The sequence below is a fragment of the Panthera uncia genome, chromosome X (genome assembly GCF_023721935.1).
Source record: "Panthera uncia isolate 11264 chromosome X, Puncia_PCG_1.0, whole genome shotgun sequence".
Classification (NCBI taxonomy): Eukaryota; Metazoa; Chordata; class Mammalia; order Carnivora; family Felidae; genus Panthera; species Panthera uncia.
Window position 1 is genome coordinate 13,039,889 of NC_064817.1, and position 27,201 is coordinate 13,067,089.

The 27,201-nt window shown below is 41.8% G+C and overlaps 1 protein-coding gene and 1 pseudogene across 2 annotated transcripts in view; one reads left to right on the forward strand and one right to left on the reverse strand.

Moving 5' to 3' along the window:
- Nucleotides 1-27,201, forward strand: part of NHS (NHS actin remodeling regulator) — a 253,909-nt gene that overhangs the window by 222,509 nt on the left and 4,199 nt on the right. For both annotated transcript variants that reach the window (XM_049643525.1, XM_049643526.1), the window contains exons 4-7: nucleotides 18,061-18,123; nucleotides 20,123-20,315; nucleotides 22,958-23,089; nucleotides 24,081-27,062. In XM_049643525.1, coding sequence (XP_049499482.1) covers nucleotides 18,061-18,123; nucleotides 20,123-20,315; nucleotides 22,958-23,089; nucleotides 24,081-27,062 — 3,370 coding nt within the window. The remainder of the gene's footprint in view (nucleotides 1-18,060; nucleotides 18,124-20,122; nucleotides 20,316-22,957; nucleotides 23,090-24,080; nucleotides 27,063-27,201) is intronic.
- On the reverse strand, nucleotides 4,973-5,647 carry LOC125932308 (calcineurin B homologous protein 1-like; annotated as a pseudogene).

Genomic DNA, 27,201 nt, shown 5'->3' on the forward strand with positions numbered 1-27,201 from the left:
AAAATGTCTATACTACTCAAAGCACTCTACAGATTTAATACAAATCCCTATCAAACTACCAACAGCATTTTTTCACAAAGCTAGAACAAACAATCCTAAAATGTGTATGGAACCACAAAAGACCCCAAATAGTCAAAAGCAATCCTGAAAAGAACAGAACCAGAGGTATCACAATCCCAGATTTCAAGATATGCTGCAACGCTATAGTAATCAAAAGAGCATAGTACTAGCAAAAAAAAAAAAAAAAAAAAAAAAAAAAATAGACACATGGATCAACAGAACAGAACAGAGAGCCCAGCAATAAACACACAATTATATGGTCAATTAATCTTCCAACAAAATAGGAAAGAAAATGCAATTGGAAAAAGTCTCTTCAACAAATGGTGTTAGGAAAACTGGACAGCTATATGCAAAAAGATGAAACTGGACCATACACAAAAATAAACTGAAATGGATTAAGGACCTAAATATGAGACTTAGAACCATAAAAATCCTAGAAGACAGCACAAGCAGTAACTTCTCTGACACTGGCCATAGCAACATTTTCCTAGATTTGTCTCTTGAGGAAAGGGAAACAAAGGAAAAATAAACTATTGGGATTATAAAAATAAAAATCTTCTGCACATCAAAAGAAACAATCATCAAAACTAAAAGACAACCTACTGAAGATATTTGTAAATGGCATATCCAATAAAAGGCTAGTATCCAAAATACATAAAGAACTTACACAGTTCAATACCAAAAAACAAATAATCCAATTAAAAATGGGCAGGAGACATGAACAAACATTTCTCCAAAGAAGACATACAGATGGCTGGCACAGGAAAAGATGTGCAATATCACTAATCATCAGGGAAATGCAAATCAAAAAACCGCAATGTGATATCACATCATACCTTTCAGAATGTCTTAAAGCACAAAAGACAAGCAGAGAAAAAGGAACCCTCATGCACTGTTGGGAATACAAACTGATGAAGCCACTGTGGAAAAAAGTATGGAGGTTCCTCAAAACATTAAAATAGAATTACCATATAATCCAGTAATGCCACTACTGGATATTTACCCAAAGAACATGAAAACACTAATATGAAGAGATACATGCACCCTATGTTTACTGCAGCATTACATACGATACCAAATTATGTAAGCAACCAATTGTCCATTGATAGATGAATGGATAGAGATGGTGTATGTGTGTGTGTGTGTGTGTGTGTGTGTGTGTGTGTGTGTATTACTCAGCCATAAAAAAGAGTGAAATTGCCATTTGCAACAACATAGTTAGACTGAGAGGGTATAATGTCAAATGAAATAAATGAGAGAAAGACAAATACCATATGATTTCACTCATATGTAGAATTTAAGAAATGAAACAAAGAAAAAAAGAGACAAACCAAAAAATAGACTCTTCACTATAGGGAACTGATGGTTACCAGAGGGGAGGTGGGTGGGGATGGGTAAAACAGGTGATGGGGATTAAAGAGTATCCTTATGATGAGCAGTGAGTAATGTACACCTGAAACTAATACAACACTGTATGTTAATTATACTGGAATTAAAATAAATTTAAAAATAAACTTAAAAAATAAGAGCATGCATATTTTTAAAAAAGGACACATCTGTATGGACTATTACACAGCCACAAAAAAGGATGACATCATGCCATTTGAGACATGGACCTACAGGATATTATGCTAAGTGTAATAAGACAAAGAAAGACAAATACCATAAGTGGAATCTTAAAAAAAGAAGTCAATAAATGAAGAAAGAAACAAAAAGCAGAATCAGACCTATAAATACAGAGAACAAACTGATGGTTGCCAGAGGGGAGGGCTGTGGGGGGTTGGGCAAAATGGGTGAAGAGGCGAGGAAAAAACAGGCTTCCAGTTATGGAATGAATAAGTCATTGGAATCAAAGGGACAGCCTAAGGAATACAGTCAATGATGTTGCAATGGCAGCATAACAATATGACAGATAGTAGCTACACTTGTAGTGAACACAGCATAATGAATATACTGATCAAATCACTAAATTGTATGCCCAAAACCAATGTAACATTTTGTGTCAACTATATGCAAAGAAATAATTAAAAACTAAAGTTAAGTATCTTTTAAAAAAAAGCCAAAGCCCCAAAAAAGTGGCTACAGTATGCTACCCTTCATGTTAGAAAGAAGAGTATATAAGAAAATATACAGGTATCCACTTACTTGTGTAAAAGAAATAGTCAATTCTGCTATAACACCATATACTCCTCCCTAAAAACTTCCCCACTATGCAAAATTGCATGATAAAAACCAGTTTATGGGGCACATAGGGCACAACACTCAAACAACACATACACAAAAAGTTAGGAACCTAATAAGAAAAAGCAGTAGCACAATTTTACAGGTTAAATACTTAAGAACTATAATATGATAAACGTGTCACTTTACCTAGAAAAAGCCCTGAAGTCTGCTTATGGAATGAACATTGGGAGGGCTGTAGCTCTGTGCGCTGGTGCAAAAGGGGCAGAAGGCTGTAGCCCCAGGCATGGGTAAGTGTGGCTTCTAACACACGGGGTAAAGCAGGGAAACTCAGAGACGTCTGAGGTATGTGCATTTTATGTATTCTTACCCAGCTCAGGTCAGCTGGGTGCAGTTTCTGGATTGACCTAGAATTTCTCATGCATGAAACTGTCCATAAGCAAACACAAAATTCGCATGAAGCTCAGACCGTTCTCCAAGATATATCAATCATGTTGGAGCAAACTCACTTTTTCACAACAAGCATTATTGCGAAATTAACTACACAGGAAGGACAAATCAGAAACTCATGAGACTGGTTTACCAACAGTAAGCAGAAGCAGGCTAGAAAGAATGGGGGGCGGGAAGGAGGCAGTCGAGTCTAGGGAGAGTGCCACTTCTGAGTATATTTTTGGGTAGGTCTAACTCTTGGAACCCAGGTAATGTTTTATGTACCAGCCCGCCCAATAAATAAAATCAACCAGAATGTGAGCAGAACCCAAAATGGAAAACAAAGAGTAACAAATAAACCTAACTATATTTCAAATGAATATCACACTGAAGGAGGTGGGGAAGAAAGTAGCTAAACCTAAGTAACTTTGGAAAGAAGTATTTTTGCTTTGTTTCATTTTAACCACAAATATTTATTGATGGATTGATATAATTTTAAATAGGATAATAAGGCATAACCATGGATTCAAACAGTTCAAACACCAAAAGAGAGAAAAGCCATTAACTTAGGAACTTTAAACATTCAAGTCAAAGACCTTCTGAGATACTGAATAGATTAGTATCAGACAGCTCTTCCCTTTTGTACGATTCCTATATTACATCACATGATCACAAAGCCAAAATGATTACTTCTTACGGAGTTCCTCATTTATTTATACTTGAGCCATCCCACCCGGCTGCTCCTCTGTTCCCCAGTCCTCTCTCCTTCCTTTGCAGTGATGTTCTACAGCCATTCCCTTCCTAAGGAACTGTGTGCACATCTTCCTTCCAAAGCAAGAAAGCAAATAAGCAAGATAGGAGTCACAGAAAGTTAGCCACAGGCAGATATATAAAGGAATAGACTTGGACATTAGGATGGCAACTGCCTAATTCAGTGAGGCCTAAACTCAGCTGACTTGGGCAAATAAGCTGCTGTGGCTTGCAGAAACGTCTAAAATGCCACACCATATCATGCCACCAATGTCAGATCCCACGTTTCTAGGGGATTAACAGTGGTCTACACAGGGAGGGAGGTAGTCAACGTAACCAGGCAGCTAATGTGACAATACAGTCAATGCTTTGGACTTCCACTGGGAGTGGACTACGGCTTCCAGCATGATCATTTGCCAAGTGCAAAAACCTTTAGGACACTAGGATGATCTTTAAATCTCTTGGACAGATAAATTAGGCACCTCTGTAACTCCAACCCTTCTACTTGGAAATGTGAAGTGAAAAACATCTCAGGGCATGCAACACTGAGGCATAAACCATGCAGCACAGGTGGGAATAAAGGAGGCTTTTAGGGTGCCCTGCCTCCTTTCTAAAAAGCCATGAGAAGGTCCCCAAATATATTGTGAGAGCAGCCATTCTGGTGGCGACAGTGGCCCAAAGCTGAGCAAACCTGCAGGCATATGGCTATTTTCTGAAGAACAAGAGTAGCCACATATAGGTACTCTCTGTGTGAAGAATCAGAGGCCATTGAGTGACCTGGGCAAGCCACCTAGAAGATTGGGCTCGACATCTTTCACCTTTTAAGAAGAACATCTCCATCCAGCAGCCCTTTGATGACGAAGCAGAGTGCAGAGGATCACGAGATGGTCAAATTTTCTGAGAGAAGTGCTGATTCCCAAAAAGCTCCTGAGGATACAACATCCCAGAGGCTCATTTGCGAGCAAAGGCAGATAAAGCCGCCAGACCACGGAACCGCCTTGTCAAGTTAGATCTACATTTAACAGGCATGACTTGGGGTGCCAGGTAAAACAGAGGGAACTTGGAAGCATAATAAAAAGCAGGAAGACTGAAAGATCAAGTGAATGGCATGTTGGGTGACGGAAAAGCAGGAAGCAAAGGACATATGGAAAAGGTTGCAGGAGCATGCTGAAACCCAGGTGAAGGGAAGGCTACATCCAGTGAAAGCTTGCTTGGCCAGTTCTTGGCATGAGTCCCTCTCTCACTTTCTCAGACAGGAGGGCCCTGTGGCATTTGGCTGCGTAACTGGTGGGGGGGGGGAGATGATATTTATAAATGGGGAACAGGTGAATGGATACTGAATCGAAACAGGGTGGGTGTGCCGTTTTGTAATGCCCTGTTTACACCAAAAGCAGGTTTGTGTTAACAGAGCACACGTGGGGTTGTCACACAACAGCTGTGGCATCTTGGGAGAAAAGAGATGATAGGGTAGAGGTGGGGCTGGGAGATAGGAGGACTCTCGAGTTCCAGTATTTAAATACTAGAAGGCAAGGAACAGTTTGGTCTCAGCCTTTTAGTCAAGAAATCGGATGCTCACTTTCTGTTACATGTTCACCTTCTCCAAAACCTTAACAAATTTTGCGAAAGATATGGCACCATCTGCACCCTGACCAGCCTCCTGGACAGTCCTGTGATGCTGCTCAGTTGCTCATGTGAGATAACCATTCCAACCATCATGCATAGCACCCGGGACAGCTTATTGCAGGTGATCTTGTCATCTTTATCCAAATCATAGCGCTGAAAAGCAAAGTATAATACGTTGCTTCAGCTGTTCTGTGGTTCTGGTTCATTCTTACCTTCGCTCCTTGCACTATATTCAGTGGATTGGAAATGAGCCAAAGTTTTTATGAATCAGTGGAAGTTGACCTGGTCTTCTCCCTCTGAAAAGAAGGCACCAGTGAGCCAGTCCCCTGGTAGGTGGATGACAAGTTCTGGAGTCAGCTGGGAAAATTTCCAGGGCCCCATTTTCGCCTTTGTCCAGGCTGGTAAGCCCGCTATAGAGGTGGGTGGTCTGACTGTGGGAAAAGCTGGTTTACTTGATCTCCTCTAGTTCTTTCCTTCCCAGTAACGTGGAGGCCTGAGGCCCCATTCCCATATGGGAGTTTCTCTAGGAGCAGCCGCACCTGAAGCAACAGCGTAAAGATAAAGACAAGAGGAACTGTACACAAATATTGTACTCTAGTTGGTAAATTTGTTCTTCACAAGAGAATGAACTAGAAAATTCTGAAACCATGTGGATAATAGGACTGAGCAAATATGTTGTGGATAATGATAATCAGTTGGTCACTGTTAGGGAAAGGAGTTACAAATAGGAAAGGGGAAGTCTAGAATGGATCCTTTGGTATTTATTGGATTACATCTAAAATATCAGTATAAAGTCATACATATGTTTTCAAACAGAGATATAGACATGTATAAGCAGATGGATAGGCATAAAATAAGTATGTGTATATGTGCATGTAGGAGTATACAAATATATTTCTTAGCTCTCTCATCTGAGACAGCCTTAGAAGCAATGATACTCTGGCAACATTGAGCACATCTACTGCCCAGTTCTTCTTTGTAAATACCACTCTCTAAAAAAGAAAAATAAGCCAGGGATCCTTGGAGAAATTATTTATTCTAGGGCTGGGCCAGGGGAAATATATGAGCCTAGACTATCTTGAGATGTTGGAAAGAGAGTCCTCAAAAAATTAATAGGAGGCCTGTCAAAAGGGCACAGAAGCCAACTTGAAGGAGCTCCCAATGTCTAACTATGGGACACCTGGAGCACTAAAATAATGATAGTAATGGATTATAACACAGAATAAGATGAAAAAGCCATGAGTCTATACTGACATAAGTAAATTGGGATAAATATATACATACATTCATGGGAGTGAGGTATCTCTTCCTTACCGAAGAATTCTAATTAATAAATGTAGAAGTATTGAGATAAATTTTAAAAATCACCATTAGCCAAATATGAAAGTAACAATTTTACAGGGGAAAATCACTGATGAATGCTAAAATTAGTTGGGTGACATTATGTTGAGAAATAGGATGTGTGCATAGTCTCAAAGTTTCTCCCCACAATATATTTGTTGACTACAAACAGAAAACAGTAACTTTAGCTGCAGAAAGCTGACAGACACCATCTTAACCAAATGATCAAAATTAACATCACCAGTAAAAGGGCACAGCTATATATGAACCTCCTGATATAATACAGTGAGATGGCACTTCTGTGGGATTCTTGACAAAAATGTGTAACTACAATCTAATCAGAAGAAAATGTCAGACAATCCTAAATTGAGGAACATTCTAGAAAATAGTTGGCCAGTACTCTCTGAAGGTGTCAAGATCATGAAAGACAAAGATTAAGGGATTACCACAAACTGAAGGACACTAAGGAGATCTAACAACTAAATGCAATATGGGATCTTGGACCAGAAAAAGGACAGTAGTGGGAAAACTGGAAAAAGCCAAATAAAGAGATTAGTAAATAATATTTACCAATGTTAATTTCCTGCTTTCAATACATGTAGTATGGTTATGTAAGATTGTAACATTAGGAAAAGCTGCATAAAGAACATATGGAAGGGGTGCCAGGGTGTCCCAATCAGTTAAGCATCTGACTTCGGCTCAGGTCATGATCTCACAGTTTGTGAGTACAAGCCCCATGTTGGGCTCTGTACTGACAACTCGGAGCCCGGAGCCTGCTTCAGAATCTGTGTCTCCCTCTCTCTCTGTCCCTCCCCTGCTCACGCTCTGTCTCTCTGTCTCTCTGTCTCTCAAAAATAAACGTTAAAAAATTGTTTTAATTAAAAAAAAGAGTATATGGGAATCCTCTCTATTAATTTTTGCAACTTCTCTGTATTCGATTATTTCAAAATAAAAAATAAATATATATCTATATGTATATACACATACACTCAGCCATAAATATTACGCAGTTACTGGGTTGGGACTTATGCCCCAGTACCTATGACAGATATATGGCTTCTCAAGAAAGTAAGTTCAACCAGGACATGCTTAGTTCATAATTTCTTTAAATAGCAAAATTCAGGGGTGCCTGGGTGGCTCAGAGCACCCAACTCTTGATTTTGGCTCAGGTCATGATCCCAGGGTTATTGGATCAAGCCCTGCACCAGGCAGAAGATTCTCTCTCTCTCCCCAACTCTGCCCCTCTCCCCGGCTCATTCTCTCTGGCTTTCAATTAAGTACATACATACATACATAGCAAAATTCAGAAGACCAAAGAGAATCAAATCTAAGATGATTAGACGCTGCTATGGTATATGACACCCTGGCCCCTAGGGCACCCTCAGGGCACAGATTCCCATTTCAGAGTGTGGAGACAGTCTGTCATAGCAGTGCACCCTTGTCCTCTGCTGAATGAGACGTCCAGCTCATCTGTTGTCATCAGTAAGGTCCCTCGGTCCAGGCCTAGATGTGCCAATACTTGAGACATTGGTCTGCTTGCTCTTCCCCTGTGCAAGCTGAAGCCAGGCATTATCAATAGATCACAGCACTTTCCTGAGTAGGCCAGACAGCCGCTACTGATCAGAGTCATTGGCACTTGAGCTGAAACATCTTCTATTGCTGCATTCAACTTGCAGTCAGGTCCGTCCATGGGGACCCTTGGAGTCTAAGTCCCTGCTTAGATTCTGATGTCTAGACATATAGGCATGGAAATCATCCTTCCTCAAATGTGGTAAGAGACTCCAGCAATCTCACCAAGTGTCCCTCTCCAAGCTTCATCAGTGATCCAGGGGTAGAATATCTAATGGTCTCTGTGGTAGCAGATGACAGAGCTTGACATGAGATGGAGCCCTATGGCAAAAGCTGATCAGGTCCCTGGGGAACACTGAGGCCTAAATCCTTATCAACAGGATTGACAGTTAACTCTTCCAACATATCGTGTTCACAGTTAGACTCTTTGTCAGACTTCATACAATTAGCCTGGGAAGAATATCAGGGATTCTTTGTCATTTCATAGCATGATAGTACTTTTCTAACTTATTACACTGTGGCATCCAGGGATTTTAACAGAAAATTGTGTCAAATCATACTTTTCTTCTTACCAAGGAGGTGCATCTTAAGGATAGGGGACATTCCAACAGCTTTGCTGGGATGTAAATGAAGGAAATTACTCAAACTAGAACTCAGACCTCCTTGGTCATAGCCCAGATATAAACAATGACCATGTTCACTCTCATTTTCTATCAAGAAGAAGAAAATAGGTCTTAGGAGAAAGCAGCTTCTGAGAAAAACTAAACTGGCTTACAGAAGAATTAGAAGACTGGGAGTGGAGATCCAAGCCAAGGGAGGGCTTCAAGACTAGAGCTGGTAGGAGGGGCATTTCAACAGTATTTGACCCACCCTGGGATAAAGACCTTCTCACGGTCTCACTCTCTCTCCCATCCCCAGCTATGTCTCCTCTCATCCAGCCTCTCCCTTCCTTCCCTTTTTCCATGAGTCCTTGTTAGAGATTTCTGATATTCTCTTGGTTTACAAGATTGGGACTGAGAAATGCTGACCAAGCCATTCCTTTGTTATAAAAGAATTACACCTACCGGGGTGCCTGGGTGGCTCAGTCGGTTAAGCGTACAACTTCAGCTCAGGTCATGATCTCACAGATCATGAGTTCAAACCCCACAATGGGCTGTCTGCTGTCAGCACGGAGCCCGCTTCAGATCCTCCGTCCCCCCGCCCGCCCCTCCCCTACTCACGTGCACTCTCTCTCTCAAAAATAAACATTAAAAAAAAAATTTACACATACCACAATGTCCTAGACAGGTGTTCTGCTTTTATAAAACATCTTCATAGTTTTCTCTCAGAAATATTCTGTTGTTTTATGACCTGTCTCAAAATGGTTCTGTCCACCTAAATTAAATCCCTCTTGCTGCAGTTTAAGTGTTTTCCATTATCTTACCCAGTTTGCTCCTTTAAGCCAATTAAGAAAAATTCTAACGTTGGTATGAGAATCTTTGACATAAAAATTCTTCCCTAATCCTAAACCTTCAATTCCTCCATTCTGCCTAGAGAAATAAGTTCAAATCTTTCACCCAACTCTCCATCCTCTGTACAATCTGGTCCTAACTTGCCTTTCCAGATGGATTTCTCAAAAGTCCTTTGTACAGGCCTTAGACCTCAGCCAAACCAAACCACATGTGCTTCTTGAGATAATATCCTGCACTCTCAAAGCGGTATCCCCACTTGGAATGCCCTCTCTCCCATCACGGCCTCTTACTTATTCCTTCATTTTGAAAAAATTAACGGATATAAAAATGAGACATAATCTCTGCCATGCAGAGTACATGGATATTATCAAGTATAAGGTGTTAACACCTAACACCTGTGGTGTGGTGTTAGCATGGGGTTGGGTGTTAGGATTAAACTTCATGATAAAGGAACTGAAAAGGCCTTGAAGGATGGGGTAGAATTTGGATATGAATGCTGGCAGGAGAAGGATTATAGGCTGAGGAAACCATGAGAGCAAGCTCACACAGGCAGGAGAAGATGAAGTGCATATACATAAATTCAAATACTTTGGTTTGGCTGCAACGCTTCAATTGACCAGATCTTGAAGGACCTTGAATGTCAGACTGAAAAGTATAACTCTATTCCATAGACATAGGAAATTATTGAAGAGTTCTGAACACAGAAAGAACATGATCAGAAAGAGCAGTGCTTTATAAAGATACCAGACTGTGCATGTATAGGATTAACTTCCTCAATTTCTAGAGGTTCCTTCTTGGTATAGTAGGGAGAGAGGAGCCTGAAGTTAGTTTCAAATCTAAGATCACAGGAGTGGTGATGCCTATCACACTCTCCATTTAATTCAGGTGTCTGGTTTTGCAAAAGGTAGACAGATCTAGGAGACTGGCTATAAGTAGCTTGTGACTTTACTTGTAGCCGTTGTTGTGATACAGGATTTTTCTTGGAGCAAATCAGCACAGCACCTAGGACGTGGAACTATACAGCTACTGACACCAGTAAATACTTCTTCCCTCTATACCCATGTTCGAGAATCACCAGAAGCAGTTTGCTTTTGAGACATTAGTTCTCCTGTTCTCTGCCATAAGTTGCAGAGATTATTATCATGCTGACACCCCACGGACCATCACACCGGTTCCTATTTTCCTCATGGACTAAGGAACCAGAATTGGCCAACTACTTTAGATGCCTTAGACATTAAGTAAGCCAGGGGTGAAAGCCTGGTACCACATACTTGATCAGTCAGGGTCCAGCCAGGAAAAAAAAATCCACACCAGTTGTTTTAACAGAGAGAATTCAGCATAGGGAAGGTACCATAAAGCAGACACAGCACATGGGAAACTGAGGTGACACAGAGATAGTAACTGCAGAAAGGAGCTCACACTCCTAGGGCAGAACCTAACAGGGAACAGCTGGTGAAGAAGGGTTATTTGCAGGGTCCCAGCATAACAGAGCATGGAAGAAGAGATTTGCAGCTGACTGACGACAGCTTAATAGGCAGCACAATAGCTAATGAAAGCATTAGCCAATAAGTGCAGTTAACAACAAATATTATGAGAAATAAAGAAAATTCCTTGTTGCAGGTTTTAGTGTTGGAATTCTTTCTTTCTTTTTAAGACATTAGCCTGGCTGTGGAACAGCAAATGAAATTACTTGTTTGTACACATCATCACAGAATATACTCAGGTTCCCATTTTCTTGCATGCCTGAGACATTTCACTGTTCAGAGTCTAAGCAGATAATGGAATACTACTCACAATAAAAAGGAATGAATTGCTGATACGCACAACAACTTGGATGGATCTCAAAGGCATTATGCTGAGTGAAAGAAGCCAGGCTCAAAAGGTAGGATTCCATTTATATGACACTTTCAAAATGACAAAACCATAGCGAAGGAGAACGGACTCTTGGTTGCCAGGGGCTAAGAGCTGGGGGAGACTGTGACTCTAAAGGGACAGCACAAGGGACCTTTTTGAAGTAATGGACATGTTCTGACTCCTGATTGTGGGAGGGTTATGTGAGTCTGTGCACATGATAACACAGAGCTATACTAAAAAAAAGAGTCAATTTAAAGAAGAGGGAAAAACAGGGGAAAAAGTAAAGGCAGAACATGCATGGCACGTGCATAAGAAAGTTTTATCTTTTTTATTTTGTTTAATTGCTGGAATAAGGTCAAGTAGGACCCTACCGAGTTCTCGCCACATTTGGCGTGAGTTAGAAGGGAAAAGTGTCAGTGGGAGTGAGACCAAATACACAACACGTCTTCAGTTACCGCACACCTCAGAGCCCCCAGGCGACGGCAAGGCAGGAGGGTGAGGGAAGAATTCTCCCCGCACCTCTGGGCCATTGTGGGTGAGGGTATTTGCGCTGTTTGCAGGAGTTCAAAGCCTCCTTCTTCCCTCCACTTCAAAGCCTGGCCTGCCTTTTCCCCACTCATGTCTTTTATTTCGTGCTAGCAACCTTTGAGGACTGTTGCTGAATGGCCCTTGGCAGTGACCCCACTAACTGGCAAAGCTGGCCACAGGGGATGAATAAGACACTCACTGGCGTCAACATCACAGTGGTCGTGGCCCAGTAGGCCTTGTTTTGTGTTCTCCCTGACAGTCCAGAGCAACTCCCATGAATAAGTGACTGAGCAGCAGCAGGAAGTGCTCTCTGTCCCGGCCTCCCTGGAGCCCTCTTTTCCATTCACATGGGGACTACCTTCCACACAGGCTTCAAAGTAGAATTTTGTTATGCTCGGCACATTTAAATCGCTTCATTCATAGAACACCATTAAACAAAGTGTTCCTGAACTTTAAAATACGTAAAATCATTTTGCATTCCATCACCCTAAGAATTTGCATTCAGTTCCAGCTGAGATCAAAAGGAGAGAGAGATTCTTTGTGGTTACCTGCTATCTTTCAAAAAACCTCTCTTTGGGTAAAAACTGCACCGTTGCCATTGCGTTCGTGTTCTGCTCTCTAGACACGGATCTCATACCTGAGACGTCTATCGACAAGATGGGATTCAAAAGTGAATGAGCACATACTCTTTGGTGTCTGGCTTTTTTCACTCCACATACTTTTTTGAGGTCAATGTTGTACGTAGCAATAATGTATTCTTCTTTATTACCGGGTAGTACTGCATTGTATGAATACAGTAGTCCCCAATTTGTTTGCCCATTCTGTTGTTGGTAGATATTTGAGGTGTTTCTAGTTGTGAGGGTTTTGGGGGAGGGACTTTGTGAATAAAGTTGCTGTAAATATTTTTGTGCAAGGCTTTCTGTGGACATACTCATTCTTCTTACCTCCATTTACCTAAGAAGGAATTAAAGGGTAGACATATGTCAGGTTTGTTAGATATTGCCAGTCTCTGAAGTGACTATACCATTTTACCCTCCCCTCATCAATTTATGAGAGCTCTACTTGCTTTTCACCTTTGTCAACACTTGGTGTATTAATATTTTTAATTTTAGCCCTCTAATATATAGCAGTATTTGCTTGTGGTTTTCATTTGAATTTTCCTGATGAGAAATGATGTTGAGGGCCCTTGCGTATGCTTATTGGCCTTTTGTATATTTCCTTTTGCAAAGTGTTTCTCAGGAGAAGTGAGGAAGTGGTGGTGGCAATATCCACCAGAGAAGAGAAAAAAAGTTATGATTTGGAAAAGCAGATTTATCAATGATAAGGCCGTTTTCCCCAGTCCTGCACATTTATGCGTTGTGCTGTTTTAAATAGATAGTAACGTGTAAAGCGGTTAAAGAACCTAGTAGGCACTTGTTCCCAAATATCTCCCTCCTGGCCTATAACCACTGTCCAGAATTCTGCTTCAGAGACGTGCTCCTTTGGGCTTTTCACTAGGAGTTCTCAGCACATTAACATGAATGCACCTGTGGGCTCCTGTCTACCCTCACAGCTGGCTGGGAACATGGCGTGAAGGGTTTGGGCACTTGGGGGTGCTGCATTCAGCAGCTTCCTTAGGGGAAGCATGAAGGCTCCTGCTGCCTGGGAGAGAGTGGTGACAAAGGAAACACCAGGAAAGGGAAGAAAGGCTTAGGACAGAGAAAGCACAGGATGCGCCCTAAGCTTTTACTTAACTTTATTTTGTTTTCCCAAGGTTGTTCCCTATGGTAAATGTTGGAGTTGAGGAGAGAGGAAAGGGAGGAGCACAGCATGAGTCAGAAATGATGTCATTAAACATGTCTGGAAGAGCACAATGCCAGCCACGAGGAGACTGTGGGACACCATCGTGGAATAAAAGTGCCATGTAACTGTGGCACTAAGGGTGCTATGTGAAGAAGGTGTTCCTTTAAGCCCTCCAGAAAGACCAAACACTTCATGTTTATGTGCAACACATACACACACTCCAGTAAAGAAAAATCTGAGGCAGACAAGGTCTCCTCCATCTCACAAATGGGCTATAAGCTGTGCATAAATGCAGGGACCAGGTCTAAGGACAAGTAAGTCTCAGAGTAGGGTGACAATAAGAGCCCAGATCACCTCACCAGGAACCCATTTGGCTTGCAATGAACATCTTTACTCTAAGGTTTTATTCCCCTACCAAAGTGTACCACAACATCCATTCTCTAGTAAATATTTCTCATGTTTAAGACAGCACGACAGTAATAAATCAGCCCTCAAAGTCAGCTGCTATAAATGCCATGTGTTATCAGTTAGATCACACACCAGAGCCAAATTTTCAAAACATTTTCCTTTTGAAATACTCACAACATTTTAACAGATGTCTTTTGGAGAGTTTTGAAGCACAATAAGCTCCCATCAACATATAAAATAAAACCAAAAAGAAAGTAAAATGTGGAGAGATTATATTTTTCTTTTGGCAGTAAGCCAAAGGTGGGGGCAAATCTTGAGATCTTTGGAGAAATGCTTGTTCACAGCCACGAAAGTGAAGAAATTAATAATGTCTGTTATTTCCTGCTCTGAACACTGACCAAAAATATATAACTCTAGCTTTCGTGGAAGCAGTTTCCTGGGCAGGTAGAGAAAGGATGTGAGGGTGTAAATTATGGGGCCAGCAGGGACAGAAATGGGATGCAAGCATCCAAAAAGCATCTTTTGTCAAGGACAAGATGGGCAAGACCAGCGGTGGCTGATTCTAAAATGGTGCATCTTGGAGTCTAAGCCCTTTCAAAATCAGTGGTAGGAGGGCCAGAATGGGAACCTAGAAAAGGAAGGAGAAAGTTTTATGTGTGTGTTTTTCTTCAACATTTGTTTATGAGAAAATTTGGAAGTACAGAAAAGTCAAAAGAATTGTGCAGTGAGCATGCCTATACCCATGAGAGGGATATCATTTTTCATGTGACAGTTTGTTTCCACTGGGGCTGATTTTGACCTTCAAAGAATGCTCTTGAATAAATGAATGAATGAATGAATGAATGGTCTAACAATCTTCCCATCCATGTATTCTGGGGAAGCCTAGGTTGTTCACTGCTACTCCTGCACGCAGTGGTAATTTCAAGAGCAGGAGGCCCTATGGGTCTGCTTCTATCAACTATTGTTTTGGACGCTCCTTGCTCATGCTGTCTGGTCTCCTGCTCTTGCCTTGTTATCTTCGACTTTGTGCTGAATGTTATACTGAAAAATTCTATGTGGAAATAATTTGATCTTATCTCTTTTGAGAGGATTTCTCTGTTTGCTTATGCTAGGCACACGGGGGTGCTTGCTGGCAGTACAACACATTTTGTTTAAGCAGTACCAAGGCAGTAGGAATATGGTTATGAACAAGAAATGGTTTCTGCCCTTACAAGTCTTACTAAGAATAAGCAACAGCATTCATTCAAATAGAGCCTATACAGAATAATGTAACTCATGCAAGCTTGACCAGCATGCAGCTTTTCCTCACCTTACCCATCTGCACCCATTAAGGAGAGGCATGCTGGGCCATACAGAGATGTGCTGAGGTAACAGTTTTCTTTCAGTTTTATTTCTTAAATAATTGAGAAGAATATTCTATGAACTGATTACTGCATTCACCATGTAAAAATCTAATCAGAAATAATCAGAATGCTCTCGCTTCCTTTGACCAAACACCTAGGAGAGAGAATGCTTTAACACTACCCTTAAGCAGTTACTAATTTCATGACAGAAATAAAACGAAAGTCCATTTGAATATTATAAGCTTAAATACCCTAAATCAACAGACCATCTGCAGGAACTTGAGTGCTTTAGTCGGGCGGTGGAACCAAAGAACACAGTCGTTTCACACACAAGCTCAAGAGTACCTAGTTTCAGCCCTCACGAGCTGGAGGTCGGAGCTACTATCGAAATAGCTGAGAGACCGATTATCTGAGAAGCAATCTTCTGTGAAAGATTACAGACAGACCTTGACTTCATGATGGTGACCAAAACAGAACGGACTGAGCTCTCTCTGGACTTGCCATCCTTAGTCACTTCCAGATGTTACCTCATGATTGTTTAATGGGATGGAGGGGCTTCTAAAACTGATGAAAAAATAAAAACCACTCCTCATCCCTCACTCCTGGCAAAAATACTCAACAGGAGAGATGACTTGGAAGATTTAGGGCAAATGACCAAACATACTAATATTAATATCATTAATATGTTATGCCCTGCAGTTTCCTGCTGTGTAATTTTTTGAAATCCTTTCATGAGACACCGGAGCCTTTGGTTTCTTGGAAACAGGTTCCTTTACCACGTGGGCTTTGTTTTCTGGCTCCCTTTTTCCTACTTCCATGAATTTGCTATTTTGCATACCCAAGCGTCTTGAGACATGCACATCACTATCTATGACTGATTCTTAGGAGAGACCCAGGTTAATGCTTGAACTCAGGCCACATACAGCACATCTGTCAAAATAATCATTTTTCCTTTTTTTTTTATTTAAAAAATTTTTTATGTTTATTCATTTTTGAAAGACAGAGAGAGAGCACAAGCAGGGGTGGGGGTGAGGCGAGAGAAGGGGACACAGAATCTGAAGCAGGCTCCAGGCTCTGAGCTGTCAGCACAGAGCCCGACGCAGGGCTCGAATTCATGAACCGCAAGATCATGACCTGAGCCAAAGCTGGATGTTCAACTGACTGAGCCACCCAGGCACCCCAAAATAATCATTTTCAATGAGGGAGCCATAGACCCTACAAAAATCATTTATGTTAAATAACACTGAGATCAAAGTTAACCGGGCCTGAGGAGATGGCATTTGCTTTGCTTAAAAATTAATGAGCAACCCTGTCAGTTAAAATTTAGAAGCTTAGAAGAGAATTAGACCTTGAGCGTTCCACCTCCAAAACATATGTCTGCCATAGGCTTAAGAACAGGTTAGAACTGGAATACATTAATACTGAGCCTCTGACGGAACCAAACGCTGCTTGTGGTTTCCTCTATTTGCTTCCACCTATCGGCACTAAGATGGTGAGTACCCGTGGGTTCTGTGGTGTCTGCTTCCTCCTGATATCTTGAACACAATCCTTACTGTATTTGGGTTTCCCATCAGTGTTAGAACACACAGGGCTCATATCATTCAAAGGCACAAAATAATTTGTTGAGCCCTTACAGTGAGGAGGCATTTTGCTGGCGTCATGGAAGACCGAAAAGAAAATCAAATATGGCCCCTGACCCCTAGGAACTCATAATCTAACAGAAGAAAAAGACACATCCAGGGATAGTTCAGGTTATGTTAAAGCAATGCTATATGGAAAGTGCTGTAATAGAGGCCTAATTGAATCCAAAGCTGACATGGTTTAGAGTTTAAAAGAGTTTCAAAGTCCTTCTCAGTAGATCCTGAAAAGGGGATTCTAGTTACCTGATTATTCTCTAAATAGGACCAGCCACGTAATTTGTGGGGCCCGGTGCAAAATGAAAAGGTAGGGCCCCTTACTCAAAAAAGCTTGGTGTCCTGAGTGTGGGGCCTTGTCACATGCCCTTGAACCTGGTCTTGTCTTCAAATACAGTCTATGAATATGAGGAAGAGGCAAATTTTAAGCAACCTGGAGGAAGACATTGCACACAGGGAATTTTCTTTCAAGGAGCTCACAGGAAAATGAATTCACTGTAAGGAAGGAAAATAATTCAGTATTTCCCAAATTAACAAATTGGGATTGGGAGCTAAAGGAAAGTCACTATTTTGCAAAAACAGTGTCACAGATATGCCACGGCTACGAGGTAAGGACAATAATAATAGTAGCAGTAGTGGTGGTAGTAGCTGACACGGACTTAGAGAGCTTATTGAGTGCCAACATTCCTCTCAGTCTGTTCTGTATATTTACTCATTTAATCCTCAAAAGAATCCTGAAGGGTAGATAGATGCTGTTATCTCCCTATCTTCCAAATGAGGAAATTGACCTTAGAAAGGTTGAATACTTGTCCCCGGCCACAAAGCAAAGAAGTGGTAGAACCAGGATCTGAACTCAGACAGTCTAGCTCCAAAGTCTGTGCTCTTAACCGCTATTTATGCTACTTCTCATAAAATAGGGACGTATTCAGAAGGAAGGAAGGGGAGAGAGAGGGAGGGAGGGAGGGAGGGAGGGGGAGAGAGAGAGAGAGAGAGAGCTATCCCAGTATACATTCATTCACTGATATTACAGACTTGGCTTAACCAGGGTGTACTGTATGTTGTGTGCATGTTTTTAATTTTTTCTTTTTTTGCATTTCATGTTCATAGTTTAACAGCACCCGTTCGCCCTCCCCCACTGAGTGTTGCCACATGACCCCATGGAGTAGAAAGGTACTGGTTCTGAGAACATTCCATCACAGCCCTATCCCACTCTCTCCAGACACTTTCTTCTGTCTTTTAACTATGGCAAACTGTTGTTTCTAACTAACAGGTACTCTTTTAACTCCACTTTAAGAGTGATATTTTCCTAACTTGAATTAAATAAAATATGATTTAGACAGCAGTGTCCTTGGCTGTCTTTCCCACTTACTTTTCCCCCCTAAAGTGCAATTAAGGCTCTGTTCAAGACACGCATCACCTATTGCCACTCCTGGACTTTATAGTTCGAAGGGAAGAAATTCCGACTTGCCCTATATTTATCAGAACTGTGAAACTTCTCAAATCAAAAAAAGAGAAGAGGACAAAAGGATTCTCGGGCAGCCAGTTATCCCTGTCGCCGTTAAATAAAACGTGCTTTTGGCTGCTGGTCAGAGCCTGTAGTCAGGTCACTATTCTCTCTTTGTTTCCCAGCCCATTGTTATTCAAGGAAGGAATCGCCTAGGAAATGTGGCCTCTGGTGGTGGGGGTTTCTTTCCAGCTCTCGCTCGCTCGCTCGCTCTCCCTCTTTTTCTGTCTCTCGTTTTGCATGCACCAAACTTTTTTTTTTCTTTTTGGAAGTTACCTAGGAAACAAAGTCTTTTGTGCTCCAACTTTATTTGAGCTATTCGCTTCGCTGGGAATCTGCACAAAAGCTGAAGAGAGAAAGAAGGTTGCGATGTTTTACTAAAATGTTCATGGCGAACATATTTTTCTGGGGGGGGGGTGGCAATCATATCCTGTTGGGTGTGTTGGGGGGTTTCGCAGATACCTCTGACAAGGTAAGCAAATGCTGCGGGGTTAACTTAAACGAGTGGCTCTGGAATCTTCTCTTTAAGAGGACCCGAGAACAATTTGACAATATGTGAAATCCTGAGTCAACAGGACACAATGCTTCCAAATATGAGGATGAGAAAAAAAAATTTTTTGTGATTTTAGGACAGAATATTATTAAAACTTAACTGGAATAAGAGGAAAAAGTATTTATTTTATACACTCACCTTCCTCCAAATTATGTAAAGAAAGAAAACTAGGTTCAGTGGTGAAAACTGGGTCTTTTAAGATAATCTGGTTTAGAAACCCAACCCTGAAATCAAAATTGGAATGGAGCCTTTTTAATAATCTGGGTTAGAACCCCAGCCCTGAAGTAAAAGGTAGACGATATTAATATCTATCAAGGGTTTGGATGGAGAATTTTCAAATGCCATACAGAAGTCAAGGCCTCTAACTAAACAGCTAGAAGAAAAGCTTCACACTGCAAAGCGGAAAGAAACTCAGCTAAGGCCCTTTACTATTCTGAATTTGAAAAAGAAGCCCTCTCGACTCTTTCTCCCCATTAACTGCTTTTGTATTTTCCACTGTAGTAAGTGGGGGGATTTGTTTTTCCATGTGCACGCAGCGTTGGTGAAACTACATTTTTCAAATGTTATTCACAAATGCCATTGTCGTGCAGTAAAATTAACTCCTTATGTTTTAATCCAGCCTCTCAGATTAAGATAGGCTTTGTCCTTCCAGGTGATGTGTTCTGGAATGTCTCCTGACTCCAGGTTTTCTGGCACGTTTTCTGAACCTTTTCATAGGCATCTATATCACCTTCTCCCTTTGATCCCAGTCATTTTGAGCTCTCAAGACTTTCAGTAGCAATATACAGCGAGATAGATATCCAGAATCTACCTCTCACTAGATTAGAGACTCAGATTTTTCTTCAGTTTGAAGTTTGGGGATTTATGGCTACCTGTCTCTCCTCTTAATTCCATTTGACCTGAAAAGCATGTTCATGTAGCCCATTTTTTCTTCTGTGTCTCTTGACTATTGAAATCATAACTTCCGATTAGTTGTGCTTACTATTTCTAGGAATTCTTCCTTTGATCTAAAAGCTTATTTCTGACCTCACTGTTCTTAACTGGGAAATTCCTTAATATGTGTGCTTACATATAAACCATGATGGCAAAGTCTGAATGTACTTCATTTGCAGTCCCATCCCCCAGAAGATGAAGACACAGATGTCACGTTAGGGCAGAGGCCAAAAAACCCGGTACACAATATCCCCTCGACACTGGACAAGCAGACCAACTGGAGCAAAGCACTGCCTCTCCCAACACCAGAGGAGAAAATGAAACAAGATGCCCAAGTGATCTCTTCTTGCATTATTCCCATCAATGTCACTGGTAACGTTCTGTTCTTTTCTTAGGGGCAGTCGGGTCAGAGTATTCTGCGTTTTAAATATGTTCAAAACCTGTGCCTCTGGGTGTACCAGTTAAGAACACCGCTTTGTAAACAAGCAATACCTTTTTCATCAGAATACAACCCAGAAGATGTTCAATATGCTTTTGTCAGGTTTTGAACATCAATTTGCATATGTTTTGCTGGGCCGCTTGTTATGTAAATGATGGACAGTTTCTTTTTGAAAAAAGTCACCAAACAGCTCTTTGGTCATAGCTGACTGAAATAATGGAGAAAGCGCCAGTGATTAATCATATGATAATGATGCATGGCCCAGCAAGAGAGAAAACAGCAAACCCCAGGTCCCTCAAACGGCAAGTAATGATCCTGTAGACCAACTATAAAATCTGTTTTCAGGCTTCCCTGGATGAAGGTAGGCTTGTTTAAAAGATCGTTTAGACTTCTGCATCGATTTTGGTGATTTCTGACCTAAAAATATATGTATTCAGAGATGAAGGCTGAATTCTATTCTAATCCAGCAAGCCTGTCTTCCATTCCTCTCTGCTTTCCTCCTCTTGTGTATTGAGAGTGTATTAGTCTAAGTCAAATGTAAACCTGTACGGACTTTTCTTGAAAAGTTTGCCTGCAGCAATTGTAAATTCCAGGTAATCTCAGCTTTAAGTAAAATAATGTTATGACATATTCTAACTTTCAAAGATAGACATAAAACGATCTATCCACTGGGCTTTCTTTAAACATCTGTAATAGTTATATTTTAACTTATTTGCATATTGAAATTTTCCAAATGGCCATATAATTACTGACTTTTTTCCTGGTACCATGGGACTAAAAATTGCATGTCGCTTGAGATGCATTTTGGACATGGCTATTATTAACCCCACTGAGATTTCTCTCCCATAAAGTGGAGAGCAAAGGATGAACAGGTATCTGGGATAGACGTTATTTCCTTCCTGAAAAACAAGAATTCTGGTTGATCAGCTGGTTATGAGGTGGGAGTAATTTTCCCAATGATCTACTCAACTTGTAGGATAAATTGTTCTAAGGATGTGTACTTTATCTGATGTCCACAATCTAAATGGGTTGGATTAGGTAGGTGTCAAAATGTATCGTTTTGGCATCCTCTTAAACTAACTTTCCATTCTGGGAACATTCGATTTGAGCACCACCTGCTTTCTTCATAACACTGTAAGTAAATCTTGTTTTCAAATTTAGTTCTTTGATTATGGGTCTTGTGATTCAGGAAAAAGGAAGATCTTTCCTTCTGCTTTATTTCAGGAACTCTCAGACTAAAGCCTAGATTATATGCTGATTTCAAGAGCTTTAATGAGAAAGCTGCTAATGACGTCCATATAACATAAAGTGTGTCTGTATGCCAGACGTCCTGTAATTAGTATGAGTAGAATGAAGGATCTTAATTTTTGGTTGGAGCTAAGAAAGGAAAATTCCGTTAGTACAGATTCTCCAATAATATTGTAATTATTCATCATGTGATATCTCAGACTTTTTTCAAAGTGAGTTCTAGAAACTGTTGTCACTGTGATGCTAAGCAGAACTCAGAGTGCTTCATTATATAGCTGAGCCGAAGTTTAACATGCCATCCTGCTCTATGCTTAACAGTCAGGATAAATGATGAGGTAACCAGATTCCAAAGCACTTTTGGCATCATGACTTTCTGAGGCAAAGCTCACGCTGACAAATCCATGGCGCATGCCTATGCCAGACAGGAGTTTGAGTTCCTCACCACCTCCTTCACCATTCTAGATTTGATAAGACTGCCTGTAGCGTAGCAATGATGTGATTATGGAAAGAGAAACAGATAGGCATCAAGGTCTGGCCCCTGTATTTATAAAAGCAAACAGAGACTCACTGTAAAGACTGGGACTCCCAGCTTCATTTCCACCTGATGGAGAAGGCAGACCCACTCAAGGACAGAACTGAGGACTGCCTTGTACTTTCCTCTTATATTGATAAGACCCTGGTACCAAACCAAAAAGTGTCCAACTGGGTCAGTAGAAGAAAGTAGAAAGAGTTACATGAGAATTTAAAAACAAATCTTTAGGCTACTTTCTCGTCACAGAAAGAGTGTGCGTGTGTGTGTGCGTGTGTGTGTGTGTGCGTGTGTGTGTGTGTGTGTGTGTGTGTAGGGTTGCAGTGTAGTGGGTAGAGAGGGAAAAGATACCTCACAAAGATGCTTTTAGTGAAGAGATGGGTCAGGAAATGTTAGCTGAACTAATTTGGGTTAGCATCTTAGCTCTGGATCTACTCTGCAAAGACAGCATCAGAGAGCCCAGTAAATAGTAACTAAAGGTTGTGAGTCCTTAAGGAGCTGTTTCTGTGTGAGAGTGATTCTTTGATGTTATTTTTCTCTCCTCTTTCTTTTGATTCTCCTTCTTTGCTTGTTGCTCTTGGCAGTGCAAGCTGTTGTGCAGAGCCGCATTTAGAAGTAAAGCTTAATGTACCGCAGAGTAATTTAAATAAGAGCTGAATAAGGGCTCCCTTATATTTATTCACGGGCTTAATCCAAACTCTTCCTTTACTTCCAATCAATAAATATCACTGTGTTCCAAGCAAATGAAAATTTGTTTGCCATTTCTAAAGGCTAATGAGACCTATTTGTGGGTTGCAGGAGTTGGTTTTGACAGAGAGGCTAGTATACGCTGCTCTCTTGTTCATTCACAATCCGTACTACAGCGGAGACGAAAACTGAGGAGGAGGAAAACCATCTCGGGTATCCCCAGAAGAGTCCAACAAGAAATAGGTGTGGTATAAAACTGTTAATGGTTAACATTCTGTTGGGTGCGATTATAAGGAGGGGAAATGGAAGCCAGCCTTTTAATCAGCTTCCTTAAAAATAGTGTGGTAACTTGTAGAGGCTTTGAAATGGTGTGTACTTGTTTTGTGTTCAGCAAGCTGGTGGTATTACTTTTTGAATCTCTGTCCTTGACCATGGAGATTTTAACCTTATGGATTTAGGTATATATGTTCAGGTCTTACGGCTGAAATGTAATATTTTGGTAATTTTTTAAAAGTTTTATTAAGATGGAAATAATGAATAAAAACTAACAAGATTCTGTGAAAAATTATTTTTAAAAAATTATACCTTTATTTGAAGAGAGATATACTTTTATGGCATTAACTATTTTAAAAAGGTAAATTTCAAGCATATTCAATTAAATATTGAATACTGATAACATGTTACACTTTATGACTTTTTTTTCTATTTTTTTTTCTGTTCCATGTATTTAGGAATCTCTTCCTACATTTTATTATTGTTGTTGCTATTATTATTATTAGGGTAGCATCTCTATTATTACATATAATGAGTTATAAGAGTTTTACTTTGTTGAGTATATATTACAAAATAAAAAAGAATAGTGGCCAAGAAGACTAAATGCACTTTAGTTTAACTTTAGTTTAAAAAAAAAATAGTCATCACTTACTGGGGCAAGTAATTTGACAGTGAAGAGAGAGAATTCACAAAAGATCTAAGAACATGTTCTCTTAGTATACACTAAGAAAATGTGTGTGTGTGTGTGTGTAGAGAGGGAGAGGGAGAGGGACAGAGACACAGAGAGGCAAATGGGCAGATTCCCCAAAGCCTTTTAACTTTCTCCTAATTTTACGTGCTGCTTGTTTTTTCTCAAAGAGAAAGATCCAGCATGCCGCACCCAGATTTGTGGGCATCTCTCAGAATGTGTGTTAGCCTGCTGAGGTATACAATATCTCACTGTGCTGTCCATGTACCCTAGATTCTGATGAATCCCCTGTGGCCAGGGAGAGGAATGTGATCGTGCACACACATCCAGACCCTTCCAGCACTGTCAACAGGAGGTCTGGAACCAGGGACTCGGAGTGCCAAACCGAAGATATTCTGATTGCTGCTCCATCCAGAAGGAGAATCAGAGCTCAAAGGGGTCAGAGCATCGCAGCTTCCCTTTCTCATTCTGCCGGCAACATCTCCGCGTTGGCAGACAAAGGCGACGCCATGTTTACTACAGCAGTGAGCAGCCGCACAAGATCTCGGAGCCTTCCCCGGGAGGGCAACAGAGGTGGGGATGCTGAGCCCAAAGGTGGTGCTAAACCCTCAGCATATGAAGAGGGGGAGTCTTTCGTGAGTGACCGAGAAAGAAACACTAATGATTGCAGTGACGCCCCCAGCAGCCCGAGTGCACAGGAACGCCAGCCTGCTCTGGGCCTGGCTTGCTCTCAACATCTTCACAGCCCCCAGCACAAGTTAAATGAGAGAGGGAGGTCGCGTCTATCCCGAATGGCTGCCGATTCTGGCAGCTGTGACATCTCCTCCAACTCGGACACCTTTGGGAGCCCCATCCACTGCATCTCCACGGCTGGCGTCCTCCTCAGCAGCCACATGGACCAGAAGGACGAGCACCAGTCATCCAGCGGCAACTGGAGTGGGAGCAGCTCCACATGCCCCTCACAGACCTCAGAGACGATTCCTCCTGCAGCTTCTCCTCCCCTCACTGGCTCTTCACACTGTGACTCGGAGTTGTCCCTAAACACGGCCCCTCATGCTAATGAGGATGCCACTGTCTTCGTGACCGAGCAGTACAACGACCACCTGGATAAAGTGAGAGGCCACCGGGCAAACTCCTTTACCTCCACGGTGGCCGACCTGCTGGATGACCCCAACAACAGCAACACAAGTGACAGTGAGTGGAACTACCTGCATCACCATCACGATGCCTCCTGCCGCCAGGATTTTAGTCCTGAACGCCCCAAGGCAGACAGCCTGGGCTGCCCGAGCTTCACAAGCATGGCCACCTACGACAGCTTTCTGGAAAAGTCTCCATCAGACAAAGCAGACACTAGCTCTCACTTTTCAGTGGACACAGAAGGATACTACACTTCCATGCACTTTGACTGTGGCCTCAAAGGTAACAAGAGTTATGTCTGTCACTATGCAGCCCCGGGCCCAGAGAATGGCCAGGGCATGGAGGTTCCTCCTACTCTCCCGGACTGTGCCTGGCAGGACTACTTAGACCACAGGAGGCAGGGAAGACCAAGCATCTCTTTCAGGAAACCAAAGGCAAAGCCGACCCCACCTAAACGGAGCTCATCACTGAGGAAGTCCGATGGAAATGCAGACGTTTCTGAGAAGAAAGAACCAAAGATGAACACTGGCCAGCTCCTGCCTCACAGTTCCAGGGAAATGAAGCTGCCTCTTGATTTCTCCAACACGCCTTCTCGAATGGAAAATGCCAACCTTCCCGCCAAGCAGGAATCTTCTTGGATGAATCAGAGTGAACATGGTATTAAGGAACCTCAGTTAGACACTTCAGATATTCCACCATTCAAAGATGAAGGTGCTGACTCAACTCATTATGCAGATCTCTGGCTTCTAAATGACTTGAAAACAAACGATCCTTACAGATCTTTATCTAATTCAAGCACTGCTACGGGTACCACAGTTATCGAATGCATCAAATCTCCAGAGAGCTCTGAGTCCCAAACATCCCAGTCAGAATCAAGAGCCACCACCCCATCCCTTCCTTCTGTTGACAACGAGTTTAAACTGGCTTCACCAGAAAAGCTGGCCGGCTTGGCATCCCCATCAAGTGGCTACTCGAGCCAGTCTGAAACACCAACCTCCTCTTTCCCTACAGCTTTCTTTTCCGGTCCACTGTCTCCTGGAGGTAGCAAAAGAAAACCGAAAGTCCCAGAAAGGAAATCCTCACTACAGCAACCCTCTTTAAAAGATGGAGCTCTGTCACTGAGTAAAGACCTTGAACTTCCAATTATACCTCCCACCCATCTTGACCTAAGTGCTCTTCATAGTGTCTTGAATAAACCATTCCACCACCGTCACCCACTGCATGTGTTTAGTCATAATAAGCAGAACCCAGTAGGAGAAACACTCAAGTCCAATCCTCCACCATCCCTTGCAATTACACCGACAGTTCTGAAATCTGTGAACCTTAGGTCCATCAGTAAGTCTGAAGAAGCTAAACAAAAAGAAGGCAACAATACAGATCTCCCCTACTTAGAGGACAATGCTCTCGCAATGGCTGCCCTGTCGCCAGGCAAGATGAAGCCACATATGGCTAAGAAATCAGTATCACGTCAGTACTCCACTGAAGACACCATACTGTCCTTTTTAGACTCCTCTGCACTTGAGATGGGACCAGATAAACTACAGCTAGAGAAAAAACGTACTTTTGATGTAAAGAATCATTGTGACCCAGAAACAGTTACCTCAGCTGGTAGCAATCTTCTAGAGTCAAGTGTCACAAGAGACCCAATACCTATGGAGAGTGAGCCCATTCCAGAAAACACACCAAGTAAAACTTGTGACTTTCCCACAGAAGGATTTCAGAGGGTCTCTGTCGCCCGCCTAAGTGATGTGGATGGTAAAACACTCCAATATGGAGCTGGTGCAGATGAAGCCCCGGCACAGGCGCAGAAGGCATCCTCTGCAGGTGGAGAGGAAGCTGCTCGCCTGGAGTCTGCAGATGTGCTCACTTCTCAGTCGGACGCACCAACCAGACCCACAGACATAAACAATCAACTTAAGCAGCAACTGGGGACGAGCCGCCACCATGACCAAGTGCCTGGGAATATCAGCTACGAAGCAGAGGTATCAACTGCAAATCCATGCCCTGAAAAACGTTCCGAGCAGGAAAATATCGCTTCAGGTATTTCAGCCAAAAGTGCCTCTGATAACAGCGGAGCAGAGGAGACCCAAGGAAGTATGGAGGAGGTTTCACTGAAAGGTCAGTCGTTGATACCTTTGTCACAATGGAAAGGTGTCTCGTGGCACTTCCTTAAGTTTTTCCTTTCTTATGTTCCCTGTGACATAGCACCACCCTGGGGGTTGGTTTCCCTCCACTTTTTTTTTTTTTTTTTTTTTTT